General features: G+C 37.3%; 3 protein-coding genes across 3 annotated transcripts; 2 read left to right on the forward strand and 1 right to left on the reverse strand.

Moving 5' to 3' along the window:
- Positions 1-1,345: 1,345 nt before the first annotated feature.
- Positions 1,346-3,672, reverse strand: prph2la (peripherin 2-like a). Its single transcript, XM_017475628.3, has 3 exons — positions 3,092-3,672; positions 2,730-2,976; positions 1,346-2,382 (listed from the first exon to the last, which is right to left on the reverse strand). The coding sequence occupies exons 1-3, from the start codon at positions 3,670-3,672 to the stop codon at positions 2,119-2,121; spliced, it is 1,092 nt and encodes a 363-aa protein (XP_017331117.2). The 3' UTR covers positions 1,346-2,118.
- Positions 3,673-13,007: 9,335 nt separating this feature from the next.
- On the forward strand, positions 13,008-13,775 carry LOC108269659 (uncharacterized). Its single transcript, XM_017475622.3, has 2 exons — positions 13,008-13,497; positions 13,600-13,775. Exons 1-2 carry the CDS (start codon positions 13,068-13,070, stop codon positions 13,725-13,727), a joined length of 558 nt encoding a protein of 185 aa, XP_017331111.3. The 5' UTR covers positions 13,008-13,067; the 3' UTR covers positions 13,728-13,775.
- Positions 13,776-19,215: 5,440 nt separating this feature from the next.
- On the forward strand, positions 19,216-23,085 carry LOC108269529 (transmembrane protein 179). Its single transcript, XM_017475474.3, has 4 exons — positions 19,216-19,587; positions 20,477-20,614; positions 21,193-21,271; positions 21,399-23,085. Exons 1-4 carry the CDS (start codon positions 19,286-19,288, stop codon positions 21,579-21,581), a joined length of 702 nt encoding a protein of 233 aa, XP_017330963.2. The 5' UTR covers positions 19,216-19,285; the 3' UTR covers positions 21,582-23,085.
- The last annotated feature ends 925 nt before the right edge of the window (positions 23,086-24,010 follow it).

Genomic DNA, 24,010 nt, shown 5'->3' on the forward strand with positions numbered 1-24,010 from the left:
CTCTCCATTTCAACAAGTTGTTTCACAGTAACTGGTCTCATAAACAGAAAACACATTACTCAAATTAACATTAACACATGAACTAAATTCTGAAGATTAAAGTAACATTTCTTTTTTCAACTTATTGAATGTTATTAATTCATATTAACCGAATTAATTGACTGAATTGTAAAAAACCTCCTGTTAGTGTCACATTCACTCACCACAAACAAAAGCATTTCTACTTCATTATTGACATCAAACTGCTAATATATAATATAAACTTTTTTTAGTTTAAAAAAAAAAAAGTTCAATCTAATCTTAACTGGATATGAAATATATTCTCCAAATATATTTTTCTGTGCTATATATATATATATATATATATATATATATATATATATATATATATATATATATATATATATATATATATACTACTTTTTTGTCAACTCATCTTCATTTAAATCCTTCAGCCGTGTACTGGCGCTTTAATTCAGTGCGTGCAGCGTGGCAAAAAAAAAATTGACTCGACGCTGAAACTCCCTCTACAGCATCCGGCATAAAATTTTAGCAGTGCAGAAATTACAGCGCTTACAAACTGCAGTTTTGTCGTCATTCCACACGAGACATGTTTACACACAGCATGAAATTGATTAGTTTTTTCGCCCTCTTTTGATTGACGGGATATAATCGGCCCTGATCATCTGATGTTTTTAAATTATCGTCCGATGGCAGATAGCATGTGAAATTGCCTTTATTAGCTGATACATCGGTGCATCTGTATTTGAAAGGTAACTAAAGTCCCAATTGTATATTATTCACGCTTATTTTCCTGTTCCTTTACCCAAACAGCTTGCATTTTGAGTCACGTAAGAACTGCAAAATGACATGCCTTGGCTTACATCAGATGTCTAACAACAGGATTGGTTACCATTTCGATAAAACAGTTGATTGGACTATAGAGCTACTATCAAAAAAAAAAAGAGCTACCTTTAAGTCCAACTGTTCATTAAGACCGCACAGGCTTCTAGTGTTTTAAAAAAAATTAACTGGTTTTCATCAGGGTAACAATGTACAACACAAAAGCATTCCGGCTTTACATTGTCTTCAGGATATGTGACAAATGAAATCCTCTGAACGTCCCGTTATCTCACATGATGCTGTATTTTCATTATTTAATTGGTTTTTTTTTTTTTTAGGTCTCTCCCTCCTCTCCCTCTGGATTTCATCAATATTTCAATCTAATTATCTGTCACTAGCATGCTCATGTTGTACAGTTCTGGATATATTTTACTGACATTTCTACCAAAATGTTATACACTGAAATAAGGAAGGCTTATGGATTAAAATTCTTAGTGGTATTTCTAATTTCTGCCACCGAAACCAATTAAGGTAAGTGCCCCTTAGCTTCAGTCACTTTAATTAAAAAATAAATAAATAAATAAAAGCATTTTAAAGCCTTCAAGTAGTGCAGTATATTTCATTCAGTGTTGTAGTATTTAAACTTGGGTATTAAAAAGAGGCTTTGGAGGTAGTTTCACACCAGCTTTCCTAGTTCAGCACTGAGGTGAAGGCACACATTTGAGATTAAATACAATTAATTCTGCTGTTCTAATTAATCAATAATGTTGAATTCACACTGTCGCATGGTGCATCTATCTTGTTCGTGAATTATAACACTATGAAAGCAGCATCTAAAATCTAAAGCAACATTAGAAACAACATTAAAATGAGAAGGAAAAAATCATGCTGCAGAAGGCATTCTCAGAATCACTCAGTTAACAGTAAGACTGAAGTGTGATCAGAGTGAATTTAAGACTTTATGTAGCATCAAGTCTCATGATAACTTGCTTATGCTTATTTGAAAAGTGAGTTTCTTCAGTAAGATGTTCTGGAGTCATTATGTATAGCTCCTCTTTAGCCATGTTCCTGTATCACTGGTGTGAGTGCTAAGCTCTCTGCTCACCTGTTATGCACTGAATAGAATTAAAATATCTGTGCTGTCCAGTTTGCACACTGTCCAGTCCAGTCAGAGGGTTAAAATCATTTTCTTGTTTCATTGGACTAGTATAAGAATGGAGAAAACAAGCTGTTCAGGCTGATAGTGATAGTTTGGACAAATGCACAGGGATAAGGTTAACTGACCACAGGTATTTGCTTTGTAGGAACGTTATCAGGACCGTAGTGTGCTATGGATGGCCTGTTTACATTGGGGTCCCCATTTTCAGCCTCAATTTGATTGCACTTGCCCAGGTTTTTTATGATGTTGAAGCTAGAGCGTGCAGTTTCTGCAAAGCTGTTCTTCAGCAGCCATCCTTCTGATTCAGACTCGGGGTCTCCTTGAAGCAGCACATTTTCCAGGGCTGTTTGCAAGTACCGGACACCAGTGAGTACAGAGAGCTGTTAATAATATAGAGAATGTGGAGAATGAGGCTGCTTTAGATTAGGTTAGTTTGACAATGGAAAAAAATAGGCGAGGAATGCTACATGTGTTATAAAGCTATAATACCAATATGTAGTCTCATTAAAATGGGGCATTTACATGAGACTGACCGAGACACTATATGTTCATGGTTTAGTATAGATTTTAGAGTGATTATTAGGAGGAAAACCATTTATGGTGGATTGAACATGCAAGTAAAGCACATTTATACATTCTTTCCTTGGTATTTCATAGAAAATGTCAATTGTAAAAAGGTTACTTCTAACACAAAACTTGATATTATTCAAAATAAGCAAACGCCAACCTCAAATAGCCAGATGAGAAGGACAATAAGGCCGATTGAGTGCATTATGTAGGTGAAATATTCCACCAAAGCTTGGTGACAGCCTTTACTCCATAAGTTGAGCTCCTCTGTCTGGTAGTTGTAGTTAAAGTGGGCTGAGTTGTTGGTGATTTGATACTGAATGCATGGTCGAGGTGAGTTGAAGTTACAGCAGCTGAAAGGTACCCCATCAACCAAGTACTTTCCTTCCACATTGCTGTGTAAACGGCTGCAAAGAAAATCACAAAACCAATATAATGTCAAATAAGTCAGACTTTCAGCATGTTTGTCTTAGTTTTAATCTTTAAAACTAAAGATAAGACTAAGTGGTGGATCTTACTTACTCCACCACTTCCCGCTTGGACATGTCGAGGTAGCGAGTGCTGATCCACTGAATCTGGAACCAGTCCCTGTGGCCTGCATTACCGCAACACTGAAACTGGAGCTGCAGCAGGTCAACAGTGCTTTTAAGGAAGCAACGGCCTGGTGTGTCTGTATCTTTATAGTAGCGTATAGCATCTTTTAGGCCGTGTGCTAGGGATTCCTTCAGTTCCTCATGCATGGTGTAGCACATTATTGCACCGACCAGCACACATAGGGTGAAGAAGAATGTGCAAATTATATAAGGGAGCATCACAAGCTTCCAGCGCAAGAACCTGTTGGTGTCTACACAGTCATAGCAGATCTTTCCTCCAACAAAATTTATCACACAAGCTATCAGCCCCACTGCAATTAGCATATCTGGTACAGAATGAACTTCCTGCCTAGCCATTACCTCCCTCCTCTTGTTGATCTCCACTTTTAGGAAAAGGCCCAGACTGAATAGGATGAGGCCCGTCACCACCGAGATCCAGTTCAGCAACCATAGCACCTGGGCAAGCCTGTCCCTCTGGGTTTTAGTGAATCTTACTCGTAGAACAGCCATTTTGGATAGCTTCCTCAGGTTTCAGTTTAGTGAGTGAATTTGATTTTGTAGGGTATTTAAATATCAGAGGAAACAATTGGGGAATTTAAAATCAGTTATTCTTGCTGAGAAAAAAAGTTACCAGGAAATATGGACATTACGCTGAAATATAAGTTCCCATCAAAAGCGAGGCATTTTGAACTGGGATTTGCTGGCTGCTCAGTGGTGTGAGCAAAATAAATGAAGGCTAGAAGCAAGTAGAATAATATAATGTCCATAAGAAAGATTTTGTATGGCCTTTTGAGAATACACGTGTCTCTTTCTCTCTTTGAGAAGCAGATGTCAGCCTGGGTTTTTGTCATTTCTTCAAGTGACCTGAAAGATGCTCACACAACGACAAAAGCGATAGAAAATTCAAGTTGCATGTCATTTTACTCTGTTAGATGTTGTATTTAATTTTGACAGTTTTTCTGTTCAGTTTTTCAGTTTTAAATGTATTTCCAACAATGTATCACCATGACAAAGCATATTTAGCTTAAAGACTGGAAATATCCTTAAAAAGGAATTCAGCTTCATAGTGTGCACTACTAAGAACTGACAAATTCTACATGAAATCTATTATTTTGCCTTAAAAACAATAATAAATGACAGTTCCTACATAAAATCTGCAAACGTTTAGCAGAGCAGATTAAACATTTGGCCAGACATGCTAAATTAAAACGATACTTACAGAATTGGTGGTAGTAGTAAACACCTTAATACTCACCCAAACATGTCTGCTTCCATCTCGCTTCATTTTTGATAACACTTTACATTTCAGATTGATTCTCTACTCTATGTTGGATGTTCTCAGTTTCATCGTAAGCACATGTTTACACGTTGATTGTTCAGAAAAACTGATGTGTCTGTGAGATATTGTTACAGGCCTAGGGCCTATAATCTCTAATCTGTAATCACTAATCAGCCCAGTTGGATTTGGCAGAGTACCTTCTGTCACCAATACAAATCTCACTGATGTACTGCAGTATATGCATGTAAGGCAAGTGATAGGAGTAGTGCTAGTAAGAGTGCAGGAAAGGCCCTGGGTTACTCTATGCACTGTCTTCCAGATCATAATATTGTTTATAGTATGGGGCATGTAATAATTTCTCAGCATATTTTAGCGCAATAACTTTCATAAAGTAAGAGTTTAATTACTCTTTAATTTATTTTACTGTATTGAATCGAAAGGAAACTGTACTGGTGTATAAAGTCTTATTTTGCAATGTTTTTTGTGTGAAAACAAACAAAAGCTAAAAAAAAAAATACAGTAGCAATCTTGAACAAGGATAATTGAGGGCTCTTGTACACCCTATAATTCAGTATAACAAAGTCTCTCTCATTGTTTCGGAGAAATTTTGGCCCCCTCTTCTTGAAAGATTGCTTCAGTTCATTTATGTTTGTTCTTAAGATCCCGGCACAGCATCTCAATGGAGTTGTGGTCTGGACTTTTACTTGGCCATTCCAGCACCTTGTTTTTTTTCTTCTTTAGCCATTCAGATGCTGATTTGCTGGTGTGCTTGGGATCATTGTCCTGTTGCATGACCCAATTTAGGTCTAGCTTAAGCTGCTGGACAGATGGCTTCACATTTATCTCAAGAACATTCTGGTGTAAAGTGGAGTTCATCATTGTCCCAAGTCATATGGCTGCAAAATAAGCCCAAAGGGTGTACTTTTTTTTTCTCACGACTATAACAAAATACCACACGATCAGAAAATTATTTGGAGAAATGGGACTATAAGAGAAAGCATTACAGTGAAAAGCACAGAAAACTGATTGGTCTTTATTTTCCAATTACCATAGTTTTAAATAAAGGGCTTTATACAATGACCTGATTAGTCTCGCAATCAGGGTTCTATTCCCACCTCTGCCCTGTGTGCGTGGAGTTTGCCTGTTCTCCCCATTCTTCGGGCTTCCTCTGGGTACTCTGGTTTTCTCCGCCAGTCCAAAGACATGCACTGTAGGCTGTCTGGAGTTTCCAAATGGGATAGGCTCCAAGCTCCCCCGCTACCTTGTGTAGGATAAGCGGTACAGACTGTTCCAGACTGATGGGTACAAGCACTGAACAATTTCTATAAAATTGCCATTCCAACCATTTCACTGGTGTACATACTCGATATGTATTTATTAACTTTAAAGATGCTTCATAATTCATAATAATGTAGTTATATGATGTTCTCCTGCTATGTGTTCACTGGGCACATTGAGTTGCCAGTTGTGAGGCTCACAATGCACTTGTCTTGTTCTTTTTATTCTGTGAGAACTGATTGCTTCAGACCCTTAATCTTGAACTTACCTGTGTGACACTTATTTATCCATGTAAAAATCCCCTCATGTATTAAACTCCTTTATGCTACATCCATATTTCATTTAATACCACACATGCCTTCTCTTCAACAGCCAACAGAATTGTTTACAGGTCTAGATTATTGGATTATTCTGACGTAGATAGGATTGAGTCCGAGAAAATGCATGCAGAGGCCCAGTCAGCAAATTTAGACACAATTCTCATCCCAGTGCTGGAAAAGACATTCACTTACTGGTGAGTACTGGATTTTTCAACACTATGAATGTTCAGCTGTCAGTAACATTACACCACTGAGATGAGTTTAATTCAAGAAAAGTATAGGAATAACCAACAAAATTTTAAATGTGCTTCAAGGTTTATTATTAATATTAACTCGTGAAATGACACTGCAATCATGTCATTTCTTTTTGGTATTAATCCAAGACAATCAGATTGATTTGAAAAGATCATCATTTGTACTTATTCTCTGGTATTCACACTGGTCATTCAAGTATCATCATGAACACCCTGACATATTTAAACAAAAGCCATTATTTCTCCAGTATTACAGCAGAAGTAGACATTTTGCATAACCAGGATAATGCTCAATACAGAAGTCCTCTGGAACAAAGCTTTAACAGACAACGATGTGGGAAGCATCACTCGCTGGCTCCGGAGTCTCACCACTGAAGGCAAGAATAAGCGTTGTAGGAGTATTCCTGTTAGCTAATCATGCTTGCACATCACACAATTTATGGCAATGACTTTGTGTTCTGGCTTAACTACGTATCTGATGACATGAACTTGAAGGTCAATGTGATGTGGACAAGACTCTTGCTAAGTTTAACTGTTGGCTTCAGTGTTCCATAGAACTGACCAAGAAAGAGCTGCTAACTCTCTGTAAGTAGAACTCCATAAAATGATGCATTGATTTCAATTAAGATAGCTATAAGTGAGCGATATACAGTATAGAAAGTATGGAGTTGACACTTGTCTCTCTGGCCCCAGGCTTTGGTCAGTGTCCTGGCCTGTGGATGTTTCTAGATCAGACATCCTTCACAAAATTATGTCTACTGATACAGAAACTTAAGAACCTGCTTTTATTGGCTCGCTGGGGTAAGTCACACACTTGTCCTTTTCATTCAGTTCATTTTAGCATGTGGCAGTCTTTGAAATCTTAAATCTATATAATATAAAAAAAAAATGGATCTATAGTAAGAACTGCTTACAATGTAAATCACATTTAGAAACAATGTGAAAAAGTACAAAGGACCTAAAAGACAGATACTGTATTTCTTGATCATTTTTAAGTTTTGCTTCTCCCTTCTCCTTGTCCTGTCTCAGGACACACATGTGTAATGTGTCAAATTAATGCTAAAGCTATGGCACGATGTGGATGCTGTAATCTGGGTCTGCAGACACTGAGACAACACATCCTGTTGGGAAGACTGGTACAGTGGTGGAGCTTCAGTGGACTTCTGCCACAGTACCCAGGTGATACTCTATAGGAATAACAGTGACCAAGAGTAACATTAACCATGATTGTACAGTATGTACATGTGCTCATGTCTGCACATTTGGACCAGTAATATAAAGAATGCACCATACAACATTTATTATAATGTTTTTGTACCTTTTCAAGAGACTCTTCACACATCCCAGCTTTTTAAGAGCTGTGGTCAGAGCACAGGGTCAACCATGGTTAAGGGACTGCCTTAAGGGCCCAACAGCAGCGGTTGACACTGTTGGAATTTTATCTCGTGACCTTCTGATCACTAGCCCACAGCTTTAACCACTGTGCCATAAGTCTTTATAAGAAATCGAGATTTTTATGACATGGAAATAAGAAAAGAAGATACATAATGAATAAAGTATGGGGGCATCTAAAAGAGAAGACATCAGTATTTATACATTTTATACTATTGCTTCACGTTATTTTTTTTAGTTGCCGATGAGTTGAAGCAGATCTCTCAGATGTGGCAGGAGATGAGCCAGCACCACAAGACAAATTGTCTGGAGCTGCGGTAATTCTCAGTAACAAATAGTCAAGTGCACTGGCATAGTATTTTTGTTCAACCCCCCTTATTTTCTTTCCCTTCTGTATTAAATAACTGTCTTGAAAATTTAACCATTCAGTAGAAAGGCCTTCACAGTTTAAAAACAAAAAAAAAAGGTCCTCTATGCTTTGTCTTCTTAGATGTGATATTGAGGATAAATATAGAGGGAGCTCCATTATTCAGGGTATGGTGGCTCATATGCACAAACAATATGGACCACTATGGGTTTCAGAAGACTGCACCTACCAGACTTACCCACCACCTTCACTACACTCTCTTCTAAAGCTAGTACTGGTCCCTTATACAGAAACCACATCTGCCCTAGCCATTGTATCCTTTTTCTGGTTTTCTAGTTTTTATCAAATGCTAATACAATTAGATTGATCTGTGGCACAGTTTAAGCCAGAGCATCAACTCCTGGATAGCTGGGATTTCAGTAAATTGAGTTGTCTTATTGTCAAGTTGAGAAGCAACCTGGTGGCACATTAAATAGATACTGCTGCCTCACTTCTCCAGGGTCACCAGTGCTTTCCTAAGCTTGGGTTATTCTCTGTTTGGGATTTTCATGTTCTCTGCACATACTTCCTCTGGGTTCTGTAGGTATGCATGTAGGGGTTCACTAAATTGCCTCTGAGTCTAAATGAGTGTATGAATGTGTGTGTAATTACTGTAACTGGAGTCCTACCCAGGGTGTATTCCTGTCTTGCACCCATTGTTCCCGGAATAAGCTCCAGTTCCACTGAAAATCTGTTAAAGCATTTACTGAAGAAGAATGAATAAATAAAAGGATGTTGGGTTCTATTCTATAACCTATGAAATACATTATTTTGGGATGGCGCTCTTTAACTCTTTATCTCCAGATAATGTATTTTGTTCTGGATGTGTCTAACATGCAGTGTAAAGGTGACCTCCTGGAGTCTTTCTGTCATACCTTTAGCATACCATCCAGCTTCTCCCAACAGATCTATGGATTGTGGCTCCTAGACCATGGCTTTGTATCTGTATGCCATCTTCAACCATTATGCTCATAAAATTCTAAAGCTATAACTTGTAGTCTGTCTGGGATAGACAGGTGCTTGTTATAAGTAGTCTTCTGGAAAGCAATTACTTTTTTCCCCCATAGAATTCACTTGGAAAGCTTTTGAGCCCAGAGAGCAGTTCAGCATGGTTATCATGTCACAGTTATGCTGTGTTAAGGACCTTGCTGAGACAGGGGCAGAGACAAGCAGCACTGAAGTACCTTTACTACACCAAGCCTGCTATAGAGAATACTCAGGATGCCAGACTGTATGTGGATGTGCTCATACAGAACAAGTATATGAAAATAAATCTTATTGACTGCCATATAAGTAGGTGTCATTATAATTAGGATTTAAACCATGGTATCCTCATTTCATCTTATATTCCAGAAAACATATAATAGTGTGCCATATTAAGATTGAGCTAGATCAGTCAAGTTTTCTTTTTTGTGTCATTTGGATATATTCTTTCAGCCATGTTGCTGAGGCTCAGATTCTGCTCAAACGGTGTGAACCAGGAAGTGAATATCTACTCGAGCAGTTCATATGTGGCTGTGAAAATCCCGATCTCTGTGGAGAAGTACTGGCCAGTGTATCTAAGGTGATACAGTAAGATGTGCTTTTCCTTATTGATTACTCATGGCTCAAAAATGACACTAGCTATTGTATACAGAAAATTACTTCGTAAGTGTCTATAAAACTAATTCACGGGTGTTATAAATTTATCATAGTTCAACTATTTCTTTTCCTTGCAGGATATTCTACATTTCAAATTATCGGAGAGACCAAATTCAAGTAAATCTGACAAAATAAACCAAAGAGATCTTGGTGATAAGGTTTCAAGAAATAAGTTTCATAGTGTAAAAGGTGAAATAATTTTATTCATTGAATGTTAGAGACTTCATTATTATAGGACCAACCTTAATGATCAAGAAATCATTTGCCCAAGGATTGTTTAATAAAGTAAATATGGTCATGTAAAGTTCTCAAGTTATCTTTTAATATTTTCAGGACATGCTCCTAATCCATTATCTGCACTGCTCTACCAGTGTCTGTTTAATGGCTCTCTGACTCCTAGAGAGTTTCTCAGACTATTTAGAGAAACTGTGACAGAGCTTAACTCATCAAAAAAACTTACAAGGTACTATAGAATACTATATTAATGCATTAATAGTTGATGGTAAAACAACAATATAAGAATAACTAATTAGTATTTATTGTTGTTTTTGCACGTTTAGGATGAGGGTGGTCTGGCCAAAGTACTTGAAGAAAACTAAAGAAAACAGGAATAATGTAGAGCTCCAGAAGGAAGAGCCAGAGTTGGAGTTGTTACAGAATGACAGCATAGTACACTATGCCTATGTATATCCAGTATAGCACACTACTGTACTAAACAATATGTCAAAGGAATACGTCATATATATATATAGTAACTGTGGTAACCTAATGTGTATTAGTGCTCTATTGGAAATACTATATCTAAAATAATATGAGTTTAAATACAAAGGTGATCATTTCTTTCTTTCTTTCTTTTTTTTTTTTAAAAAACACCTGGGATTTTACCAGTCTATTATCTTTATTTTCATTCATTGATTCATTCCTCTTCTTTATGTGTCTTTAGGAGGTTTGTGTGTCTCTAGCAGTTATCTCTAACTCCACATCTCCAGACAGCATGGAGTCTGCTTGCTCCTTCAGTTGTTCCCCCTCTCCACCACCTGCTGAGAGGAGACAAGAGGAGACCAGAGATGAGGAGTGTGACTCGCTTAACGACAATCACATGCCATCTAAAGCTCTTACCCAGTGCTGTTCTCATATCACTCTGACCGTAGGGGACGCTCCAAAGGCGATGCTCATCAAAAGCTTGCGCAGAGAAAGTGTAGATGAGCTGGTCATCTCTGAGAGTGAGTCTAGCTGTTTTTTGTGGATTGATTGCTTTTTTTCATTAAATATGCCATACATTTCTTCTGTGCTTAATGTTTCTGAATTAGATGCTGTTGAGGATGTTTTGACTTGTGCATTACCAGGAAATCTTGTAGATCCAGCTGAGCGTCACATGCTGGAAATCACACAGATAGGTATTTTAACATTGTTAAAGGCCTCTTGCTAGGCTCTTTATATGGTTCCTGAATTTTTATATATTGCAGTTTGCATTACATTTAACCCCTTAAACTCTTGGCTTAATATTCACTTATTAATATTAAAGCATATTATTCAATAACTACTGTATATTAGTAGCTGCAGTGAAACTAATAGGAAAGTTACACTTACCTGCTCATTTATACAATTATCCATTCAGCCAATCATCTGACAGAGCACAGTGCATGAAACCTGCAGATACAGGTCAGAAGCTTCAGTTGATGTTTACATCAAACATCAAAATGGGGGAAAAAATTATCTCAGTGACATGAGGCGTGGTTGCTGGTGCCAGATGGGCTGGTTTCTGTTGAATCTCTAGGGACACACAACACTCTCCGGTTTTTAGATGACATGAGTGGAACCTGATGTGGTCTTCTACTGTTGTAGACCATTTGCCTTAAGGATTCGTATGTTAAATGGTAAATGGTCTGCGCTTATATAGCACTTTTTTAACCTTAGCAGTTCCAAAGCGCTTTATACTGTGTCTCATTCACCCATTCACACACACACTCACACAACAATGGTAGCAGAGCTGCCATGCTAGGGGTTAACTTGCCATTGGGAGCAACTTGGGGTTCAGTGTCTTCCCCAAGCACACTTTGGCATGTGGAATCCTGTGGGCCACGAATCGAACCGCCAACCGTACGGTTAACGGACAACCTGCTCTACCACCTGAGCCACAGCCGCCCATAGGTTGTGCATTCTGAGATGTTTTTCTGCTCACCACGAATATAAAGAAGTTATTTGAGTTACTGTAGTCTTCCTGTCACCTTGGACCAGTTTGGCAATTTTCCTCTGACCTCTCATAAGACGTTTACGCCTGCAGAACTGCTACTCACTGCATGTGTTTTTGTTTTTGCACCATTGTGTGCAAACTCTAGACACTGTTGTGTGTGAAAATCCCAGGAGATCAGCAATTTCTCAGGGCCACTGTTTCCTTATTCTGATGTTTGATATGAACATTAACTAAAGCTCCTGACCTGCAGGATGTTGTGCATGATTTTATGCATCATGCTCCTGCCACATGATTGACCAACTGGCTAATTTTGAATTAATAAGCAGGTGTGTTCTTAATAAAGTGGAGTGTATAATCTGGTTCATTTTGTGTTTATGTTCTCCTCACCATCCATTTTCTTCAAAAATTTGACTGCACTAATTGGTTTGAAGGACTATCATTCAAGAGTAACATGCAGTGCACTTCTCAAATGGATTTATTGACAAATAATTAGTTTAATAAATAGTACAGCTTTGATCTGAGATATGTTTGGCCATGATATATAAAATGTACAGCAATAAGGACAAACAAACAGTGCCGTATAGTGCTGCAATCCCTGTGGATGGTGATAATTTTTTCATTCCTGATTTTGGTGAGCATTTACTAATAATTCACTTTTCTAATCATTCATAATCTCACCATGTTTTTATAGAGAAAATTATCGATGATATGGTCCAGAAGCCACATTCTGAGAACATTAGGGCAGAAGAGGACAGTGAACAGTTCAGTGTTTTATCTTCTAAGAGCATTTATTGCCAAGACTCCATTTGTGATGAAGTGTCTGGATCAAGGGGCTTTTTGGACCTGAAGCCTTTAAGAGTGAGTGATATCTGCTCTTTGTTAACAGCTGAATAACATGATAAATTATGAGTCATTCTTTAGTGGTGTTCTCTCTGATTGCTAGTCAGTAACTTAACTTAATTCATCGTGTACTATATTCTTTTGTATGGACTACAATATTTGTAACAACTGTATGACTTATCCTCTATTGAGTGCTTACGGTTTAATCAATATTCTTTGCCCTTTCTGTGTTCAGAGAGCATTACCTTACTTCAAAATTGAGAAGAGCCTCAGGTCCTTCTGTTACAATCCCCAGGATGCCATGGACCAGCCGGAGATCCTCACCTCCTGTGCACTTACTGAGACCATGCAGGACCTCCTGGAGCACCTCCATGAACAAAACCTCACACTGAAGGACGGGGAACCCAACCAACCATCATTTTTAGCGTCTCTCAGGAGCTCCAATCTGGTAATGGATTTTAACCCCGTGAGGCGTGGCTCCCGTCCTCATCAGCTTCAGATTTCTCTTGGAGCTCCACTGTTGCCACTCAGCCCTGCTGAGAAGACCAAAGATTCAAAATCTGCCAGTGAGAGCAGAAATGCAGGAATTAAGGAGGTAGTGTGTTTTAGGACCACATCAGAACGAGTGGGCGACTGTAAGCTGGGCAGCTGGTGGAAGCAGGCTCTGGAGACCAGAAGAGCCTCCACAGGACTGCTGCCTGCTATCGAGCAAGTCCCTGCTGTCACAAAAGGTTATACTTTGCTATGCAAATCCAATGAATGCCTGAAAGACTGATTCCATTGTTTAGGGTTTGTTTAGCTCTGTTCTATAAGCCTTCTTTTTACCTTTTTAGAGAAAAGACACTCTCTTGTTCTAGGATGGCCTCAGTCTCATGGGCTTATCAGAGGATGCAAACAAGAGGTTAAACAGGTAAGAAAATGTAATGTAGAAATGACAATGCACTCCATCTCTCACAGTTGATGTGTACTGGTGTTTGAAAGTTTGTGAACCCTTTAGAAATTTATACATTTCTGCATAAATTTGACCTAAAACGTCATCAGATTTTCATACAAGTAGATAAAGAAAACCCAGTTAAAAAATGAGACAAAAATATTATACTTGGTCATTTATTTATTGAGGAAAATGATCCAATGTTACATATCTATAAGTGGCAAAAGTATGTGAACCTTTTGCTTTCAGTATCTGGTGTGACTCTCTTATGCAGTAATAACTGCACTAAATGTTTTCGATAAAATGTTACAATCTCCATCCTGCATCATTTTCCTTTGTTATTCATTCCTTTATTCAAGCTCCACTTCAAGCTCCTCTTTTACTTTATTGTCTAACCGTACCTTTTTAAAGTACTTGAAAGTTTTTGAACCATATAGAATAGTCTACATTTCTGCAGAATATTACCTAAAACATCATCAGAAGTCCTAAAAGTACAAAGAGAACCCATAAAAACAAATGAGATAAAAATATACAATTTTTTTATTTACTGAGGAAAATGATCCAATATTATATAACTGTGAGTAAAAAAAGGTATGTGAATCTTTGCATTCAGTATCTGGTGTGACCCCCGTGTGCAACAATAACTTTAACTAAACATTTCTGGTAACTGTTGATCAGTCCTGCACATCAGCTTGGAGGAATTTTAGCCCATTCCTCAATACAGAACAGCTTCAATTCTGGGGTTTTGGTGGGTTTCCTCAGATTAACTGCTTGCTTCCTTAACATTTAAATTGGATTAAGGTCAGGACGTTGATTTGACCATTCCAAAACATTAACTTTATTCTTCTTTAACTGTTCTTTGGTAGTACAACTTGTGTACTTAGGGTAGTTGTCTTGCTGCATGACCCAGTTTCTCTTGAGATTCAATTTATGGACAGATGTCCTGACATTTTCCTGTAGAATTTGCTGGTATAATTCAGAATTCACTGGTCCATCAATGATGACAAGCCGTCCTGGCCCAGATGCAGCAAAACAGGCCCAAACCATGGTACTACCACCATCATATTTCACAGTGTTTTCCCTTCTCCAAACATAACGCTTCTCTTTTAAACAAAAAAGTTCTATTTTGGTCTCATTTGCCCACAAAACATTTTTCCAATAGCCTTCTAGCTTGTCCATGTGATCTTTAGCAAACTGTAGATGGGCAGCAATGTTCTTTTTGGAGAGCAGTGACTTTCTCCTTGCAACCCTGCCATGCACACCATTGTTCAGTGTTCTCCTGATGGTGGACTCATGAACATTAACATTAGCCAATGTGAGAGGCCTTTAGTTGCTTAGAAGTTACCCTGGGTTCCTTTGTGACCTTGTGGACTATTACACATCTTACTCTTGGAGTGATCTTTGTTGGTTGACCGCTCCTGGGGAGGTTAACAATGGTCTTGAATTTCCTTCATTTGTATACAACCTATTTGACTGTGGATTGGTGGAGTCCAAACTCTTTAGAGATGATTTTGTAACCTTTTCCAGCCTAATGAGCATCAGCAACTCTTTTTCTGAGAAATCTTCTTTGTGCCATGATACACTTCCACAAACAAGATCAGTCTTTGATAGATCCCTGTTAATAAAGCTGGGTGCTCACTCACACCTGATTGCCATCCCATTAATTGAAAACACCTGACTAATTTCACCTTCAAATTAACTGCTAATAGTAGAGGTTCACATACTTTTGCCAATCACAGATATGTAATATTGCATCATTTTCCTAAATAAATCAATGTCCAAGTATAATAATTTTGTCTCATTTGTTTAATTGGGTTCTATTGCCCTACTTATACAACCCCAACTCCGAAAAAGTTGGAACAGTATGGAAAATGCTAATAAGAGCAAAGAGGAGGGATTTGTAAATGTACTTTGACTTGTATTTAAACAAAAAACGAAGATGAAAAGGACCATCCAAGCTGTTATCAGCATCAGGTCCAAAAGCCAGTGTCTGTCATGGTATGGGAGTGTGTCAATTCCTATGGCATGGGTAACTTCTGTGAGGGCATCATTAATGCAGAAAGATATGTGCACATTTTGGAGCAACATGTGCCGCCATCCAGAGCAGGACAACACCAAACCACATTCTGCCTGGATTACAAGCGCATGGATGCATAAGCAGAGAGTGCGGGTGCTAGCATGACCTGCCTGCAGTCCTGACCTGTCTCTGATTGAGAATGTGTGGCGCATTATGAAGCACAAAATAAGGCAATGAATGCCCTGTACAGTTGCACAGCTGAAGAAATGCATAATGGATGAATGGGGGAAATTCTGCTTGCTAAATTTAACCAACTTGTGCTTCAGCATCCAAACACTTAATAAGTGTTATTAAAAGAAAAGGTGATGTTACACCATGGGAAACAGTCGACTGTGTTGCAGTCATCAGATTTGAAATTAGTGTATATTTTTAAAAATAAATTAAATTCACAAAGTAAAACATCAAAATGTGTTAATAATTTATTTTCAATAAAGTACAGGGTGAACTGAATTTTCAAATGAGGGAAATATGTATCACCCACACAGTGGCAGTGTTGGATTAATATTCTGAACATATAATCTATGTATTTCATACACGTATATAATATAATGTTTTCAAATCTATATCTAACGATATTGCATCTATGCAACTGCTTAATCGTTAAATGTTACTTGGTTGTTTATTGAACCACTAATTATGTTTTTTTTAATCCAGAGAATCTGCAGTGTAATAAAGAGTACTACAACCTATACATTCTAATAGGCAGAATTATATACTGCTGTACTGGATTAATAGAACCTCATTAAAGTATTTTTTCCTAAATCATGTAGAATGAAAACACTGAATAGCTAAAACAAGTAAGAATGTCCACCATATCATCGGTCAAATTTTGATAGATCCTGACCATTTATCTAGAAAATAACCAGATTTAGGGACTGAGATGTTACTCTTAACTGAACCACTGGAATTACCACTAACATTTTTACAATGTTTTTATAATACTGATGCTATAACTCTAGTGCATGACCTTGTTCTTGAGAAATCTAAAACCATTTAGAAATGCTGAAATGTTTTATGTTCACTTTTTAAATTTTTTTTTATTTATTTAATTTATTATTATTTTTTTAAATAAATATTTAAATGTTTAATGGTAGATACATTGGAATCCATAAATCAAGCTGCATGATGCATGACTCCAAGTGATATCAGTTTGATGTCACATGGATATCATTTGGCAAGGAGGGTAAAATAGCACCATTTATCAAATCCTCCACTTCATTTCTTCCACCTCACTGTAAAGGGCTGCTTGCTGTTATGATATGTCAGCATACATTTGAAGGGAAAAGCTGCTATTAGAGCCTTTAATCATGGAGTCTATTTGCTGTTTGATTTCCCCATAACCTCAGGCATAGATTAATGGGATCAGGATATTTTGGCACTGACTCCACCCACACATACACAGAGGAAATGAATTGCAGCACAATGTGAGCTTCATAAGCAAAATAAGCTTACCTGATTGTAGATGCCTGTAAATGATGAATCTCCTAGAAAAAAAGCCATGAAAACCCCTCACACGCCTAACAGTTTATACTTGCATAAAAGTCAGAATTATAACAGACATGTAAATATATTTCATTTTCTTCTTGACTACATGATTCGAACTACTTCGATTCAAATTTAATTAAACCCATACTCTTGAACTGTAATCTACTTTTAAAAACCTGATGAGTTAAATTGTGTTTTTAGGCTACAAAGGAAGAGTCATGCAGCAGAAAAGCTAAAGGTAAAAGGGGCAAATGGGTCAAACAATCCTGAGAGAGAAAGAGAGGACTCAACATCATATATGAGGGTATATATATATTTATTTAAATTTAAATTTATTTAATCTCTCATGACAAATGAATGTGAATGAAATTTTATGCTATACGTAACTTAATCTTGTCACAGGTGTGGATCAAATCCATCAGTGTCTAAGAGATTTAACATGTTTACTATTCTGTTTAATTAGCAATTCTCATTTACATAGTCCCCTGTTTTTTTTTCTTTTCCCAGCAGACAAATACTGCAGCTTCAGCAAAGACAGCTACAGCCATTGTACAGCAATCAATAATTCACCATGAACAATTATTTACATTAGAAAAAAATCAATATATGGTTCTGGTTGGCCTGTATGAAAATAATCATGACTAAAACACAGATACATATACTGAATATACAAACAGTAGGCAAGGCATTTATTTATTTATTTATTTATTTATTTAAAGAACGACTGCCAAATAGCTTCTTAATGTGTAGAGCTCTGATGAAATGACTTCTGAAATCTCTATCTTGATCTGGAAATGCTAGGATCTTTGCAAGTCTGCATTTTCTGGTTCCTCATTGGTTCCCTGATCATATTGTGTTAAATGATCTTAAGTCTGGTTCTACTGTCATAAAATGCAAACAGGATCCACTGGTCCACTGCTCAAAATATGATGTAAAGGAGATGCTCATTGGGTAGGACACTTAAATACTCTATTTCAGCTAGAAACAGAAAGCCAATGGCAGTTTCTGTCTAAGATTAAGTGTTTCATGTGCTGTTTTTTACCCTGATGATGTCCTAATTAAATGCTTTATTTTCACTGACTTGATAAACATTCTCATGGCTTAAGAAGTTATTATTTTGAATTTTTATTTAGACGTAAGCTTTGATTAGAGTTATGCTGTTATGCATAACAGCATTATGCCCCCTGTTATGCCCCCTCCATTTTCACTGAGTAGAGCTGAAAACTTTACAATGCACACATGTTTTTTATTGTATATTATATATTAAAATATGTTTGTGGACACTTGACCATTGCCACAAAGTTGGAAATGCACAATTGTCTAGAATGTCTTTGTATGCAGTAACATTACCATTTCCCTTCACTTGAACTAAAAGGTCAAAACCTGTTTTATCATGATAGTGCTTCTGTGCACAAAGCGAGCTCCATGAAGACATGGTGTGCTAAGTTTGAGGGCAAGAACATGAGTGGTCTGCACAGAGCCCTGACCTCAAACCCATTGAACACCTTTGGGATGAACTGGAACTGGGATGAGCTGCACCCAAGGCCTCCTTATCTAACATCAGTGTCTAACCTCACTAATGCTCTTGGGGCTGAATGAGCACAAATTCCTACAGCCACACTCCAAAACTCAGTGGAAAGTCTTCCCAGAAGAGTGGAAGTTATTATAATAGCAAAGGGGGAATAAATCTGGACTATAATGTTCAACAAGCACATATGGGTGCGATGGTCAGGTGTCCACAAACCTTTGGCCATATACACCGTAGTGTATATTCTTCTATCATCCTTAAGCTATTAACTGAAAAATAATACAATCAGCATCATATGTTGTAACTACAAGTGGAAAATAATATATTGTGCGTTAAAGTGTTACTTCTTGCTACAAAACGCGTTGTTTATTACTTTTTTAAATTAATTTTATTTTTAATTTTATTCTGACGCTGTCCTCCGGGTTCACGCCAGCAGAGTGGGACTGCGCATGTGCAGCAGTGGTGCCGCTCAGCTGCTTGAGCGCGAGCCGGGTGAAAATGGCAAAAAACAATTTTATATTCACGCAGTGCGTCTTGTATTTTTTGGCTTTCGTCTTTGGGTTTATCGCGGTAGTGCCTCTCTCAGAATATGCTGAAGACTTCGGAGGGAAATGTTTGCTCTTCACGCGAGGTATGTGGCAGAACGAGAACATCACGGTGTCCAAGCAGCGCTTCATGGTGGAGGAATGGGGACCGCAGTCCTCCTGCAGCTTCATCACCTTTGTCGGCGTGGCCTCCCTCGTGCTGGCCGCTGTTCAGGCCTGGAGGCTGCTCTTCCTCATCTGCAAAGGCCACGACGAGTGAGTCCACCTACATTTCAAGATTTTCTATACCTACTTTTCCACTTGTCTTAAATTGTGACTGGGATAGATGCAGTGGGGATGTTAGGGATGCACGATATGGATGGACAAAACACCAGATTGTAACGAAACTGGTGCAAGTTGCGATCGTAATATGCTTTACAATATATTAAAAGACACTGGTGGACACATGATGTAATTAAACATGGTCTTGCAATATTTTGTCCAATTATTTTTGCTTGTACATGTGCACCGTGATTCATCAAAACACACACAGGAACATCTGGAGCTGCTGTGACTGGTTAGAATATTCACAGCACACTAAAACATTTTGTTACACAATAAAACATTTCGTTACTAAGATTATATGCACACTGTTGTAAAATCATTATTGCAAAAGACAATTAAACCAATAGTGCTGAACAAACAATGCATTATGCTTTATATATATATATATATATATATATATATATATATATATATATATATATATATATATATATATATATATATACACTGATGGTTATGCCTTTTCAGAAAAAGGTTGCATAACACAGTAAGAAAGCGTTTCAGTACATTTTGTTATTTACAGCATCATTTATAACACTACAGATGAAGCGGCCTAATCTAGCATCCATGAACATAATCGATATGCAGCTGTTCAGTATTGTTAATTGTATATGTGATGACAGCACAACAGCATCAGTGTAATACATCAGTGACACTGATTAAGAACTTGGTGTGTATCTTTATCATTTTTTTTTATGTTTATTGTTAGACATAATGATTGAATAAGTCACAAAACATATGTTATTCTAATTTGTCTTCTTTTACAATCAGGCTTTGTATATGTCCTGCAGCTTTATGAACTTTTGCTTCATTTCCACAGCTCCATATTTAATGCCTTCTTAAACCTGCTGATCAGCTTGTTTGTGGTGTGCGCGGTGTTCCTGTCAAGCACCATCGTGACTGTGGGCTTTAACCTGTGGTGCGATGCTATTACCGAGGGGGGCAGCATGCCCAGCAGGTAACAATACAAGTGTATTTCTTCAGGGGATTTTAAGAATTTAGGGCTGCAATGATTTGTCAACATAATCAACTAAATCAGTTATGAAAATTAATTGACACGGCTTTCTACAGTCTAGGTATTGTTTGCGTGACCGACTTCAAAAGCTAGCATCAGCGAGCATAAACCTCTATATCTGGACTGTATGTGGTACACTACTGAAGCACTGCTTCTGCTGTTCCTTTTAGCACTGTGCTCAAGAATGTTTTCAGTCAGTACAGCAATGACGAATATAAAGAAATGTTTCATTTATACATTGGTAAGGTGTTGAAAGGTTTTTATTTTCATTTTAATGACGAAAAGAAACTGACTCATTCCGCATACAACATAAAGCTTGCTTGACAAGGCACTGCACCATTAGTCAGTAGCTATCTGGTATTATTATCAGAAGCAGAACTGGTCCGGTTCAACTCCAAGGTCTTAAAGCTTGATCATGTTTCACAGAACACCACTGCATAAATATGAACTTTAATCTATCAAATCCTGTGTAGTTTATATGAATGAATATCAGTAATACTTCGTTTATTTTCACATTGTAGCTGTGAGGAGTTACAGGACACGGATTTGGAGCTGGGGTTAGACAACTCTGCATTCTATGACCAGTTTGCCATTGCACAAGTAGGTTTGATCTGAACATATTAAACGTAATCAGTAGCACTGAGTATAGTACTTACATTTTATATACCATATTAAGGGCTTATTATTTGTTTGAATACAAAATACATGACAATATGTCCCTCTTTAGTTTGGACTGTGGGCTGCTTGGTTGACCTGGCTGGGTATCACATTCATGGCCTTCCTGAAGGTCTACTATAACTACCGTCAAGAAGACCTGCTGGACAGCCTGATCCATGAGAAGGAGTTCCTTCTGGGCCGTTCCTCACGACGCTGCTCTGACATACTGGATAAGAAAAGTTCCAAGATCTGATTCTCTCTAAAAGCACAGCACATGGTCCAAATGTCCGAATGTGATGATTTGAGATGAGACACCAAGCTGACATGCACCGAAATGAATAGTATTTCAGGGTTGTCTTTGCCATAGGCGTGTTGGATACACACTGTTAATACACCTAACACAGCTTCTTGACAGCCTGACCATGATCTGTGTGAGGTCGGTAAAACTGAATGAAACAGTGACACATACTATCTTGAAGCTTAGCCCAAAGACTTCATTATTTAAAAAAATATAGAGTTATTGACTTTTTGTTTGTTAACTTTTTATTCATTTTTATGCTAAATAATAAATATTACATTTTATGCACTTTTTTGCTTAGCTCTCTCGGGGGTCGGGTGGGGGGGTTGGGGGGATTGGCCAAGCAAAAAAAGTGCAAGAAATGTATATATATATATTTTTTTAACGTATCATGAAGTGGTTCCACCCTGTCCAGGGTATACCCCGCCTTGTGCCCCATGCTCCCTGGGATAGGCTCCAGGTTTCCCCGTGATACTGATGGAAGGATAAGCAGTATAGAAGATGGATGGATGGATGAAGTGGTTCCTAAGATCGAATGGTTTGCAACACTTTTGTGGCAAAGAGAACCCTGGCTCATTTTTGGTCCCAGAATGTAGAGATTACTTCAGCTTTTACAGTTATACAGGGGCTAAACATCTAAATGACTGTACTAACCATATAACGCTATAGAATTTTTGTGAACCCTGTTTACGCTACAATTAGTATAAATATTATACATTTCCAACAACTCTTTCAATTACCATTATATCTAATTATACTTTTACTCTACTAACCGCAACTTTATATTTTGGATACAAATTATTATACTGTATCTGCTATAAGGCTTGCAATCTGTAATATGATTCTCTTAGAGTCCTTGTGAGGAGCTCAGATATAAATTAAAAAGTTTTCAGGTAGTGTTTTCTATATACAGTATTTAATCTGTATTGGTTTACAGTGGGTATCTCTTTCCTTAGGTTCTGTTCTTACCATTTCACTATTATCTTTATGTATATGTATATACAGCAAGTGTGATACATGTGAAGACGCATACAACTCTATAGGCAGTTCAGTATAAAAATATGTACTGTATTACCTTTTTGCATCTTCTAATGAAAGACCATGGTGAACTCAATCATAGGACAATTTTCAAATTATACAAAATGGGTATTGAAGCAAAAAAAAAAAAAAAAAAAAAAAGGCATACATTTGCACAGTGTGTAGTCTTTCAACATTACTTTTTTCATGCAATGTTTAAGTATTTGCCACCTGAAATATTGCTGCATGCTGCAATAAAAGTGTGTCTGCATTTTCAATATAATCAGTTTAAAAATAGCTAAATAATTATTTTGTAACCTCAATGGTATGTTTTTATTCTGTGAGTTTATTAATTTAGAAAATGCATGAATAATGATTTGAGCATATCTTTGCAACATGCTAAACTTTTGTCCTCCATGTCCAATATAAAACACATTCCATATTTAACTGTGTCCTTTTTTCTTTTTTATGTTTGCAGTTTTGGGTGAATCTCCTCAGTCCGATATTGCTAATTGCCAAATATCAGCAAACTGTATTCTCAGTCGTGTAAGTGATTTTATCAGTTGTTTACGTAGCCAAATGTCAAAAACTTTCACTTATCATTTAAAACATGGGATAGGAATTAAGAGGATATCTACTTTGATTAGATACTTTTTTTTATGTTCTTGATAACTGCGATGTAATTCATTATCCAGTTACACGGTGAACTTTTGCTCTTTTCTCTAATACACTAAAGACCAAAAGAAAAGTGTTTTAATAAGGGGTTAACCTGCCACAAGCCACCAGAGCAGCTTCACTGTGCCTTGGTAATAGATTCTACAAGTCTCTGGAACTGTACTGGAGGATTGAACATCATTCTTCCAAAAATAATCCCTCAGTTGGCATTTTGATGATGGTGTTGGAGAGTGATATCTACCATGCTGTGTAAAATCTCCCATAGGTGTTCATATAACTTATATTTTATAGGTATCACTGCTCACAGATAGGTAATAAGTGAATAGAAGTTTGTAGAATGCATGAGAAAGTTTCCATGGAAGTTATAGATGGATAAGCACCCAATCACAAATTATGAATAATAATAAAAATATTATTATAAATATAGGGTTACATTAAATGTAAGATGAGTGGCTATGAAGCATACTGTATTTGAATGTTGTTGTTTCACATGAATATTTTTTCACCAGTTTATTTAAAACTTTAAATGCTATTATAGTGTTAACAACTAACATTTTTTTATCTACCTGAAACATGCAGTATGGGTAGTGTTGCTGCCTCACAACTCCAGGATCCCTGGTTCGATCCTGAACTTGTGTCTGCATGGATGTCCTCTAGGTTCCTCCCACTGCCCAAAACATGCCAGTAGATGG

Source organism: Ictalurus punctatus, chromosome 9 (assembly GCF_001660625.3).
Source record: "Ictalurus punctatus breed USDA103 chromosome 9, Coco_2.0, whole genome shotgun sequence".
Lineage (NCBI taxonomy): Eukaryota > Metazoa > Chordata > Actinopteri > Siluriformes > Ictaluridae > Ictalurus > Ictalurus punctatus.